The sequence below is a fragment of the Scyliorhinus torazame genome, chromosome 10 (assembly GCF_047496885.1).
Source record: "Scyliorhinus torazame isolate Kashiwa2021f chromosome 10, sScyTor2.1, whole genome shotgun sequence".
Taxonomy (NCBI): domain Eukaryota; kingdom Metazoa; phylum Chordata; class Chondrichthyes; order Carcharhiniformes; family Scyliorhinidae; genus Scyliorhinus; species Scyliorhinus torazame.
The window spans coordinates 89,143,772-89,157,178 of record NC_092716.1 but is presented as its reverse complement, the minus strand read 5'-3'; the positions used below and the strand labels follow the sequence as shown (position 1 = coordinate 89,157,178).

Here is a 13,407-nt window from a genome sequence, read left to right as displayed (position 1 = left end):
GTCAGGCACGACCTCCCCTTACTAAATCCATGCTGACTTGTCCTAATCCGACCCTGCACTTCCAAGAATTTAGAAATCTCATCCTTAACAATGGATTCTAGAATCATGCCAACAACAGAGGTTAGGCTAATTGGCCTATAATTTTCCATATTTTTCCTTGTTCCCTTCTTGAACAGGGGGGTTACAACAGCGATTTTCCAATCCTCTGGGACTTTCCCTGACTCCAGTGACTTTTGAAAGATCATAACTAATGCCTCCACTATTTCTTCAGCTATCTCCTTTAGAACTCTAGGATGTAGCCCATCTGGGCCCGGAGGTTTATCAATTTTTAGACCTCTTAGTTTCTCTAGCACTTTCTCCTTTGTGATGGCTACCATATTCAACTCTGCCCCCTGACTCTCCGGAATTGTTGGGATATTACTCATGTCTTCTACTGTGAAGACTGACGCAAAGTACTTATTTAGTTCCTCAGCTATTTCCTTGTCTCCCATCACAAAATTACCAGCGTCATTTTGGAGCGGCCCAATGTCAACTTTTGCCTCCCGTTTGTTTTTAATGTATTTAAAGAAACTTTTACTATCATTCCTAATGTTACTGGCTAGCCTACCTTCATATTTGATCTTCTCTTTCCTTATTTCTCTCTGTTATCCTCGGTTTGTTTTTGTAGCCTTCCCAATCTTCTGACTTCCCACTACTCTTTGCCACATTATAGGCTTTCTCTTTTGCTTTGATGCATTCCCTAACTTCCTTTGTTAGCCATGGATGCCTAATCCCCCCTCTGATAATCTTTCTTTTCTTTGGGATGAACCTCTGTACTGTGTCCTCAATTACTCCCAGAAACTCCTGCCATTGCTGTTCTACTGTCTTTCCCACTAGGCTCTGCTCCCAGTTGATTTTCGTCAGTTCCTCCCTCATGCCCCTGTAGTTACCTTTTAATTAACTGTGACACCTTTACATCTGATTCTACCTTCTTTCTTTCAAATTGGAGATTGAATTCGACCATATTATGATCACTGCCTCCTAAGTGCTCCCTTACTTTAAGATCATTAATCAAGTCTGGCTCATTACATAACACTAAGTCCAGAATGGCCTGTTCCCTCGTGGGCTCCATCACAAGCTGTTCCAAAAAGCCCTCCTGTAAGCATTCAATGAATTCCCTTTCCTTGGGTCCACTGGCAGCATTATTTACCCAGTCCACCTGCATATTGAAGTCCCCCATGATCACTGTGACCTTGCCTTTCTGACATGCACTTTCTATTTTGTGGTGCATTTTGTGCCCCCGGTCCTGACCACTGTTAGGAGGCCTGTACATAACTCCCATTATGGTTTTTTTGCCTTTGTGGTTCCTCAACTCTACCCACACAGACTCCACATCATCTGACCCTATGTCGTTTAGTGCTATTGATTTAATTTCATTCCTAATTAACAAGGCAACCCCGCCCCCTCTGCCCACCAATCTGTCTTTTCGATAGGTTGTGAATCCCTGGATGTTTAAATGCCAGTCCTGAACCCCCTGCAACCATGTCTCTGTGATGCCTACCACATCATACCTGCCAGTCACAATCTGGGCCACAAGCTCATCTGCCTTGTTCCGTACACTGCGCGCATTTAAATATAGCACCTTTAATTCTCTATTGACCGTCCCTTTTTGTTTTCTTAGTGTGGTGGACCTTGGTTTACTGAGCCTTTCCATACACTGTGTCATATTTTGTGGGATGGGGACTATCGTAACCTCTCCTGAGTTTTGTCTTTTCGTGCTTTTTTGTATTCCTAAGCAGCTACGCTTCCCACTGATTACTTCACCTCTTGGTTCCCTGACTTTCCTCCCCCCCCCCCCCCCAATCTTTAGTTTAAAGTCCTATTGACCACCCTATTTACTCTTTTCGCCAGAACACTGGTCCCAGCTCGGTTCAGGTGGAGACCATCCCAACGGTATAGGTCCCCCCTGTTCCCAAAACTGATGCCAGTGTCCCATGAAAAGGAACCCCTCTTTCCCACACCACTCTTTCAGCCACGTGTTAACTTCCCTTATTCTTGCCTCCCTATGCCAATTTGCACGTGGCTCGGACAGTAATCCGGAGATTATGACCCTTGAGGACCTGTTTTTTTAATTTGAATCCTAGCTCTTTATAATCTCTAAACAGGTCCTCTTTCCTAGACTTGCCTATGTTGTTGGTACCGACATGGACCACAACAACTGGATCCTCCCCCTCCCTCTCCAGTATCCTTTCAAGCCGGTCAGAGATGTCCCGCACCCTGGCACCGGGCAGGCAACATACCATGCGGGACTCTTTATCCTGCTCACAAAGGATACTATCTATCCCCCTGATAATAGAATCCCCTACAACTTGCCTATTTACTCCCTCCCCTTGAATGGCCTGCTGAACCATGGTGCCTTGGTCAGCTGACTCATCCTTCCTGCAGCCCTGTTCGCCATCCACACAGGGAGCAAGTGCCTCATACCTGTCGGACAGGGTCAAGGGCTGAGACTCCTGAGTTCCTGACTGCTGGTTCCCTTTACCTGCCTGACTTGCAGTCACACCCTGCTGTCCCTGGCCACTGGCAGGATTTAAACTACTTACTCTGACAGGTGTGACTGCCTCCTGAAACATAGTGTCCAGGTAAGTCTCCCCCTCCCTGATGTGCCTCAGTGTTTGAAGCTCAGACTCCAGCTCATCAACTCTGAGCTCTTCGAGCAGCCAACACTTACTGCAGATGTGGTCGCTGCAGCTCGCAATGGGATCTGCCAGCTCCCACATCAAGCAGCTCAAGCACATCACCTGACCAGCCATCACTAATTAATTAATTAGTTTAATTTAAGTTTACGAGTTTAGCTGTTTTTTTTTTTAAATTTGGGGCTGATTGCTATCAACCAATCAGATCACAGCTTCCCTCTGACGTCACCTTTGGAGAAAAAAACTGGAAAACAGGAAGTTACCGTTAGGTTTTTATACTTGCAGAGACTGCTCCTCCTCCTCCGAACGGCTCCCGAAATTAGGCCCGAAGAAAGAGAGAGAACTAAACAGTAGGGAAAAAGTACCTTCTCCCATTCTTCACCGAATTACCTCACTGCACCAAACTACCAAATTCTCACTCTGTCTGTGCCTCACTCACTCAGGCTGTATCTCCTTGACCTGCGCAATGCTTTGCTTATGGCCTTGCTTTAAAAAAAAAAAAAAAAAATCACTTTTAAATAACCAATAGCTGTTCTTCTGTTGGGTCCTCAAAAGATGCCTGTATGTTGTAATGATTAGCAAGTAAATGTAATCAAAGATCTAGTATCATGGTTTATAAAACTGTCAATTGTATTGTGTTCCAGGCACAGGCGCCTAGCTTTATTAAAACAAGTGAGCATACGGGAAAATTGCTGCACACTGTGCTGTGATGAGATGGCTGATACAGAACTCAAACCATGTGGACATAGGTATGTTACAGTCTTGTTTTAGTCAAAGCATTGCTGCTTATTTATCATGATTGTCCATGGTTACAGTTTCTTGTTTTCAAATTGGAACCACTGACTACATCCAGTTTGTTTGTTTTTCTTAATATTTGAAGCAAGCTACCTTTCACATACAAGATTTTTCATACCTTGCCATTATTCTGGGTACTGTTTGTGCTGTTACAGGGGTGATTTCAATTGCCCCTTCCCTATCTTTCCCAGAATAGAGGGGTCTGAACGAAATAAAATGTCTGCCATGCACAATTCATCTGTTGCTTCAGTTACCTGTAGGAGTTGTACAAGAATGACTCTTGTAAGGGTCCTGGCTCGAAGTGGCATTCCTGAAAATGCTTGAATAATTTCTGGCAGTAGAAAATTGATCCTCGCATTGTATCTTATAGAAGACCAAGTCCTCAAAGGGAAAGATTTGAATTATGTTCACAGGTTTTCGGAGAAGCTTAAATTTTTTGAATTTTAATTCATGTGCTTCCTGAGTATTTTGCAACTTAGATTTGTGGCACAGAAGGAGGCCACTTGGCCCATCGTGTCCATGCTAGCGGAGTTATTCAGTCTAATCACACCATCCGGTTTCTGATTCCTAGCCTGGGTAGGTTACTGTATTTCCAGTGCATATCCAAGTGAATTTTTTAAAAAGGTGATGAATATTCATGTCTATACTGTCCCATTCATGTCGTGAGTTCCAGACCCCTACCATCCTTTGGGTGAAAATATTTCTCGACGACTCTAAAATCCTTCTAATTACGTGGTTATTGACACTGTCTTTTAAGAGAAATAGGCCTGGGTTCCTCCTTTTTAACTTGATCTCAGCCCCTCAATTTTATTAACGTCCGTTCTATCTCTCATTCGCTTTGGCCATTTTACCTACCTGTGAACATTCAGTCCAAGGTCTTTTACACTTCTCAAAAGTCCGATCATTTATTATACATTCCCTTGCCCTGTTTGTCCTCTAATGCTTTACATCTGGATTGAATTCCATTTGCGTTATTTTTTCTCGCCCATCTGACCAATCCATTGATTTTTTTTTTCTGCAGTCTACATTTTTCTTCCTTGCTATCAATCACCATCAATTTTTATATCTGCAAACTTATTAATTATGCCCTCAACATTCATTTATAAATCATTGATGTATACTACAAACGGCACAGAAATCAGCTATGAGGTTTGTGGAACCCCACTGGAAGCCTTCCAATCGTAAAAGCACCCATTAACCATAACTACCTGCTTCCTGGCCACTGAGCCAATTTCCTTTGGATCCCATAAACTTTTTCTTTTATGATTCCAATCGGGTATTTTGTCAAATGTCTTGCAAAGTTCCATATATTTTAAAACCAAGGCACTGTTCTCATTGCTGGCCTTGTCATTGTCTCAAAATTTTAATTAAGTTGGTCAGATATGACCTTCCCATGACAAATCCATGCTAATTGTCCTTGATTAATTTGTGCTTTTCTAAAGCTTGATATGTTAACTCAAGACTTTTTCCAATAATTTCCCCACCATTGAATTGAGACCCATAAATACTAAAGCTATTCTTTCCTCCTTTTTATAGTAAGAAGTCCTACAACAGCAGGTTAAAGTCCAACAGGTTTATTTGGAATCACTAGCTGTCGGAGCACAGCTCCTTTATCAGCTGCGCTCCGAAAGCTAGTGATTCCAAATAAACCTGTTGGACTTTAACCTGCTGTTAAGACATCCCACTGTGCCCACCCCAGTCCAACGCCGGCAACACCACATCATTCCTCCTTTTTAAATAATGGTATAGCTTTTGCTTTCTCTTCTCCTCCCCCTCCCTTAGCCAGGGATACATTTCATCCAGACATGAGGTGGTGGAAGCAGATAGGACAGCAGCATTTAAGAGGCATCTTGACAAATACATGAATAGGGTGAGAATGGAGAGATACAAACCCCTGAAGTGCAGAAGGTTTAAACGGGCATCATGATCGGCGCAGGGCCTGTTCCTGTGCTGTACTGTTCTTTGATCATTTATCCACTTTCAAGGATGCTTAACACCTTTAATTGCTCCTATCTCTCTGTTTATCCCATCCAATATTTCACACTTGGATTAAGTACAATGCCTGCTTCATCCCTCTCTTGTGAAGACGGATGCAAAGTATTTAGTAAGAACCATGCCCACATCTTCCACCTCCACATACAAGTCTTTTGGTCTCTAATTGGTCCTCGTGGTTGTAATGGGGTCTAGCTTTGTGAGTCTCACCCTTATTTGCAAGTATATATTTGTTCTGAACCCTCTTTAACTCCTCCTCGAATGACTCGCGCTGCTCTGACAGTAACTGTTTCCAGTCCAAAGTAAAAGTAACCTTTCTTCCATTTAAAATTTCTTCTCTTGATCTATCTTCAACCTTTTCCATAACTACCCTAAATTGAGCTGAATAAGAATAATTACTACTGAAATGCATTCTTTTGATGCACCTTCCTAAAACTCGGTCCAGAATTACCCCTCAAGTTGAGCTTGCTGCAAAATGACTGAAGGAATTCTGAATGAATTTTTCCCAGTTAATGTTGTAATAGTTGAATTCCCCAACTATTGCTGTCCTTTTTGTTTTTTGCAATTCTTGGCAATTTGACTACATAAATTCTCTTCTACATCCTTCAGCCTAGAGGTCTATAGTATATTCCCAGAAGTGTGTTTCCACCTTATGTTCTGCCTTTGTTCAACCCATGTGATCTCATTTGATGTTCCTTGGAGCATGTCACCCTTCCTCACAGCTATGAGGGTATCTTTAACCAACAGTATGGTCGCCCTATCATTTTTTAAAAATCCGTCTCTTTATTTATTTATTTTTTAAAATGTTTTTAATCTCCATTTTCACATTTTCCTTAAATTCACACCCCACCCACAAACAGTAAATGGTAACAAATACAAAATCAATCCCCTTAACAATACCAACGATCCCATCCTCCCACCACCCCAAACAACGCCCACCTGTCAATATATGCATCCAATAAAACAAACCCTCCCACGGTGGAAACAAAAAACAAAAGAGAAAAAGAAAAAGGAGTTCGCGACCGCCCATGGTCACCATTGACCTATAGAGTCTCTCTTTCCCCCCCCCCCCCCCCCCCCCCCCTAACACACACACACACTCAATGCCATCCAACCTCTGAAAGAGTACCGCACATGATACCCAAGAGTTGTACCCCCCCCCCCTCTCCAGTTGCCAACTCCTCCCGTCCACTGCCTCTTGTAAAACTCCCCCCCCCCCCCCCCCCCCCCCCCAAAAAAAAAAACTTTCCACCCCGGCTAGACCACTCGGACCCTGTTCTGCCAGGCTCCGATGGCCGCAGCCCCTCCCCCCACCTAACTCCCGTTCACTGGCCGGATTAAACCGGCCGGCGTGGAGGCCCCCGCCTGGGTCCCTTTTCCCCCTTGCCTGGCCCTAGGAAAGCCCAGAAATCCCCTTTTAGCACACAAACCCCGCATATCCACCTACACCCCAAAGAGCCCTCATTTCAAGTGAAAGTTCCATCACTTCCCTTGTCCAAATATATACTACATTGGCTCCTGCAGCCCATACACCCGCACGCAGTGAAACAAAAATAAGAAGAAAATACAGTCAGTCATGAGGTCACCGGTACATTTCTCAGTTCTGCCACAGTCCTTCTGCCTTCGCAAACTCCTCCGCTGCCTCCGCCGTTCCAAAATAAAAGTCCCTGAGCTTGTAAGTCACCCTCAGCTTCGCTGGATATACAATGCCGCACTGCACCTTGCTAATGTACAGTGCCCTCTTCACCCGGTTGAAGGCAGCCCGCCTCCTCGCCCGCTCCACCGTAAAGTCCTGGTATACACGTATACCAGCTCCAGCCCACTGCACTACCCGCTTCTGCTTGGCCCAGCTCAGGACCTTCTCCTTCACACTGTACCTACGGAAGCACAAAGTCACTACCCTTGGTGGCTCACTCGCCATTGGTACAGGCCTCCACGACCGACGAGCCCGATCCAGTTCATATCGGGAGAGATCCTCCCCCTCCCCCAATAGTTTCACCAGCATCGTGGCAAAATACTTAATCGGCCTCGGTCCTTCAATTCCTTCGGGCAGCCCCACAATCCTCAAATTCTGTCGCCTGGATCTGTTTTCCAGGTCTTCCATTTTTCCTCGCAGATCCTTGTTGATGTCCATCGCCTTCCCCATCGAGGCAAGTTGATCACCGTGCTGCAATAACGTCTCCCTCCCCTTGCTCTCGCACCTCCGCCACTCTGCTCGCCACCGCCGTCATCACCGGGGGAATCGCCTCCTCCACCAGCGCACTTAAAACCTTTCTCATCTCCTTCCTCACTGTCTCCATGTATCTTGTAAACTGCTTTTCGAATTTCGCATCCATCACCGTAGTTATTTCTTCAGCCGTAAGCAATGCGGCCTCCCCTGGTGCTCCAGCCTCCTTTTTCCTTGGTGACCCTGCGGTGACCTTTCCACTCCCCGACGGACCTTCAGCTGTTTTCGTTACGGGCGATTTTTTTTTTTTTTTTTTTTTTTTTTTTTTTTTTTTTTTTTTTTTTTTTTTTTTTTTTTCCTTACCGTCGACATTTTTCTTCACTATGCCTTCACTGTTTCTTCCTGCTATTGCCGCCTCAGTGGACCCTGGGACCGGGCTTAAAGCCCCGAAAATGCCGTTCCCGAACGGGATCCCTCCATTGTGCGGCCGCCTCCCGCCCGCCGTCACCGGAAGTGCCAACATCAGTCTCTTTATTATCCTGCCTGAAAACCTTGTAACCAGGAATGTTGAGTTGCCATTCCTGCCCTTGCCACGTTTCAGTAAGAAGAGCTATGATACTATACTTCCAAGTATTTCTATCGGTCTTCAGCTCATCTGCCTGGTTTACTAGACTCCCTGCATTGAGGAAGAAGAATGTAGGTATGTACATGTTTGGCGAAGCAAGGGTTAATTGCCTGGGTTAGTGTGTTTAACTGTTGCAGTCATGTTTTCAAGAATCTTGGATTGAAAGACAACAAAGCTTTTAGGAGCCTGAGGTGCAATTAACTGTTGTAAAAGCTTCAGCCAATGCAATAAATGCAGCTCCACCTTCTATCGACCTCTGTACAAATTTTTTTTGACAGTTCTTAAATTTTGAATTTTAACTGTTTAAAAGTATTTCGGCAGTTGCACATGTAAAATAAACCTTTGCAGGCTTAGACCAAAGTACAGCCTGGTGCTTAAAGTTTCAAAGCTCTTCCTCCTTTCATACCACTTTATAACTATGTCCTGTTAATGCATTCTAACGCCTAAATAGCTGTGGTGATTGTTCCTTTCAGGGCAGTACAGTGGAGTAAGGGTCACATGGCCTGTGAGACCAATCAGGGCTCGGTGTTGGATCACCCCATAGTGGAAGGCTCCTAGGCAGACATTTTGGGAGCTAGCTGCAGCCATGTGGCTGCTATACATTTCTTGTTAATAAATCCTTTTTATGTTCACTAATAGAGTCTCTGAAACTGCACCTTTTACAATAGCAAATTGCCTTGTTAAAACCCAGATTACCATTTTTTGTCTTGGTATGCACCAGGAACAAAACCAACCCCTTTTGCCAGGAGTTTTCAGTAAATTCTATTCCTAATCAATGCTGCTCACATTCTTGGTGTCTACCCCTCAGCTTGTTGAGCATACATAATATATTTATCGGACTACAGTTCTTTAAATTGCTGATGATTAATTCTTCGACTAAACTGATCTGGCTGTGTGGCTAATGAATCTTTGGTTACCTATTTGTAGTGTCCGTTAGTTCACTGGGTGGATATTTCAGATAACCACTGGATATTGCACAATGTCCACTGGACATTGCATGATGCATTTTGATTTATTTGTCTTTAAAACCTGATGGCCAACTTCACTAACCAGCATTCTGTGGCCCGAAGGAAAGAACTTGGTAAAAGAAGGGAAAATTAATGATCTAATCTGTAAAAGGAGGTGCTTAATGATGTATCCCTTTAACGCTCAATTCAAAATTGATACTATAAAAAAGCTTACTGTCTTATCCCTCCCAAAGATTAAAAGCCTTTTTATGGCTTGCAGTGTGCTTTGTAAATCAGTTTCAGATTTAGGTAAATAAAAACTCTTGTGTATAAGCATGATTATTTTGTTGTTGCAGTTTTTCCTGTGAGTATTAACATGCATATAGTTGCCCTAATTTATTTGAAACCTATTTAAAAACATTGTTCTACAATCTTCAAATTCCTCATTTGCGCACATTTGACCCTGAAGAATGAGTGCAGTTGATTTTATAAAATGCCGAGGAAGTCATGAAATGAAGGAAGATGAGCAGGTGTATAGCATCTCCAATCTATAAAGGCTTCAGTTCTAAACTGCAGTTTCACGGCCCAGCAAGTATTCCTGCTCTAGTGATGGCTGGAGTATTGAGTCCTTTTTTTTTTTTTTCTTTTTCAAGCTTATTTTGTCAGCTGTCAATCTTGTATGTGGTTGCAGAACATTTTGAGGGCTGTTGAGTAGACTAAAGAAAAACTCATTGGTGTTCCACGGTCCAGACCAGTCCATAGTCCTGCAGACCAGCAAACTGGATGAGGATGGTGCATTTGAGACCTGTTTATCATTGAAGAAACCAACTTTTAGTTCTGTCCGAGCTGAAACAACCCCACCTGACTGGGACAACCCCACAAGATTTCTTAGCAACTGCGTTATAACTCTACCTCTGTTCATCCCACGAACATGAGCTATAATGGCCAACTAGATTGCCAGCAATATAACTTTCTGAAGTGATCCATCTCCCCGTTGGCTGATCAAATCTTTCCCGAGTTATAGGAAGCCTCTGGCTTTCCCATTAATGTACACGAGGATATCTCCAAAGGAAATTGCCAGAATAATTCATGGGAAGTATAATGGGGGAAACTAGTCTTGCAGAATCCCTAAATTTGCAGTACTCTTATTTGTGCTGGACTGGGATAAAGTGGCACTAAATATTGGGGCAGTGTAATGTTTTATTCTGTAATCAAGTAAAGTAGTATTTTCACATTTTAAATTACAAGTATGCAGTTTTAATTGAGGATAATCTAGTTTTGCAATATGTGTGACCCTACAATGGTCACCCAGATATTTTGGAAAGCTTATCTTAACATTTGATCTTTCTATTTACCAGTGATCTATGCATGGAATGTGCCTTGCAGCTGGACACCTGTCCGTTGTGTCGACAAGAAATAAAGACCCGGGTCAGGCTGATTTCACATGTTTCCTGAACTTTTGCTTCTATGACCTGTTCTGATCAACATAAGTGTTCCAAGTGCTAACAACTGAAACTCCAGCAGGGACATGTACTGTCCAAAGTGCAATGCTTGTGGATGCTAGTATCAGTCCATTAGCCAAAAAGGGCTAACTTGGCATAGATTCCAATGGAATAAGTTTGGGCAGTTTCAGCAAAGTTCCGAGTGTGCATGGACTCTCAGCACATACCTGGCTGCATTTTAGCACTATATTGGTGATCTCGCTGATGCCACATGTTGGCTACTGTGGGAATATATAAAATGTCATCTTGTTGCAGTAGAGTGCTGTGAGGGTGGTTTGAGGTTCAGTGGTTGGGGTGAGGCACATTATGGGGCAGTGTGGAGAAACCTTACTCTGCATCTAACAAAACATCTGACCTGAGAGTGCTTGACATGGATATTGGGTACCTGCAATGGGAAGTGTTCTATTCCTGAGCACTTAATATCCCTCGTCTTGAAGAGCGCAAAAAAAAATCTGAAGTTTTTAAAAGATGCAAACTCCACCTTGTTTCAAGAAGAAAGAGATTACTTGTTTTTGTTTTTTGCCCTCACTAAAAGAAGGTGCTGCCCACCATACTGTACTTTTATTTCGCATCAGTCTGGCACATCGTCCAATTCATCAATAGCTCTGAAGGGCTACAGAAGGCTCTAAGATATATGCAATGGCAGCAAATCAAGAATAAACATTCATGAATACTGAGAAATCTGCTTTCCATTATTACCTATATGCAGAAATGTTTACTTTCATGGGCAGTGTTCCACAAGGTACAAGTTTGTGTCAAGATTAACAGTATCACATTTTGCTGGAAATAAATGACATGGAAGATGAATTACTCAAAACTGCAAGATTTGCCAAATTACTTCGAATTTGAGATCTGATGAATCCAAAGAACATTGAACGTTTTAAAAAAAACTTTAGACATCTCTGGTAATCAACATACTTTCAAGTTTTGTTTAATCACAAAAACATTTGTAATCTGTCGACAGAACTAAGCCTTGTGGATAGCAAAATTATAAATTATTTATTTAATGAAACGATGTGTGTTTTACTGATGCAAGAAGATTTTTTTCATTCATCTTTAACATTAATGATTGCATTTGCCAAGTTTTGTAATGCAACAGATTTGTGCTTTCTCCCCACCTCTAATTTCTTTCAGACCAGAAAAGCACTTGCTGGAGCAATGAATTATGAAAGTCTGTTTCAAAAACACTTCTCTCAAATCTAGGGCAGGAAAGGGATAAAGCAACTTTTGTTTAAAAAAAAATTTATGAAGCAGTTTGAGGAACAATTGTTGAATAATTAGGCTTAAAAATGGAGCATAGTGCCATTTTTGAACTAATTTGATATGTCATGTTGGGTTTTATTGGTGGACAATTCCACTGGTTACTCTTGATCATTATTATGCTGCACCAAAAGTACTTTACAAGATTTTACTACATTCCTATTTACCACTGTACAAAAATCAGATAATGGTATTCTTGTCCAATGTCAAACATGAAAACTGGTGTTTTCAGAAATTTATTTGCATAATAAATTTGAATACAGAAAATGTTTGAAGACTTGAGAAAAATTTGTTGGAACAATGGAAAAAGTGAATGACATCTTCACATTCAATTTTGTATGTGCATTCCACATTTTCACCTGAACAGATATATAACATTCAGATTTACTTCCACTGCCTAGAAAAAGGAATATTTTATATGTGACATGTTACGATCAGAAATGAACCTTCTGTTGGGCAGTTAGCAAATGCCTTCCCTGATGCTGAAATGCAGTCCCTTGTTGCTGTCAAATATTTGAAAATCTATTGATTCCTGTTGCTCTTACAAAACTGGATGTGAAAAAGCTTGCGATGTTAGAATACCTTTTGACGTGGCTTGGAAATTGTGCCTGATCATAACTAAGAAAGGATTAGTTACTGTATTCGGGAGACTGTTCAACTGGAGACTGCAAATATGTCCTATGATTTTTAATAAACTTTGGTTTCTGTATTCTTGGTAAAAGCAAAATACTGCGGACCCTGGAAATCTGAAATCAAAGCAGAAAATGCTGAATAAACTCAGCAGGTATGTCCGTATCTGTGGAGAGAGAAACAGTTAACGTTTTGAGTCTTGGGTCATACAGACTTCACTTCTGTTTCTCTCTCCAGAGATGCTGCCAGACCTGTTATCCAGCATTTTCTGTTTTGATTTCATTACTCTTGTGTTAATTTGCAGTCCAGAGTGTGTTTCTTAACACTATTTTGATTGAACTTTTAAAAAATTTAAAGTACCCAATTCATTTTGTTTCCCAATTAAGGGACAATTTGGCATGCCCAATCCACCTACCCTGAACATCTTTGGGTTGTGGGGGGAATGTGCAAACTCCACATGGACAGCGACCCGGGCCGGGATCGAACTTGGCTCCTTGGCGCCATGAGGAAGCAGTGCTCGCCACCGTGCCGCATTTTTATTTAACTTTTAGCATATTATATCAAAGGTGAACAAGTATACAGTACAACGGTAGCAATACATATCAGTAAAAACAACAGTAACATGAGCCCCAACAATCATAATACAGCCCAGAAAAAAACACGCCCCCACCTCCCCCCTTCAAGGAACCTATACCAATCTCCTTTTTACAAACACCCCTTCTCCCAACAGAGCCAAAATGGAAATGGGTAAAAACAGTAACATATCTACATCCTCCTTGATACAGAGACCAAAGATAGGCCTCGTCACAACAGT

General features: G+C 42.3%; 1 protein-coding gene across 1 annotated transcript in view; it reads left to right on the top strand.

Moving 5' to 3' along the window:
- rspry1 (ring finger and SPRY domain containing 1) overlaps positions 1-12,232 on the top strand; it is a 122,626-nt gene extending 110,394 nt beyond the window's left edge. Inside the window, exons 13-14 of the mRNA XM_072518402.1 lie at positions 3,320-3,424; positions 10,560-12,232. Of these exons, the coding sequence (XP_072374503.1) occupies positions 3,320-3,424; positions 10,560-10,656 (202 nt within the window). The 3' untranslated portion in view covers positions 10,657-12,232. The remainder of the gene's footprint in view (positions 1-3,319; positions 3,425-10,559) is intronic.
- Positions 12,233-13,407: the final 1,175 nt, after the last annotated feature.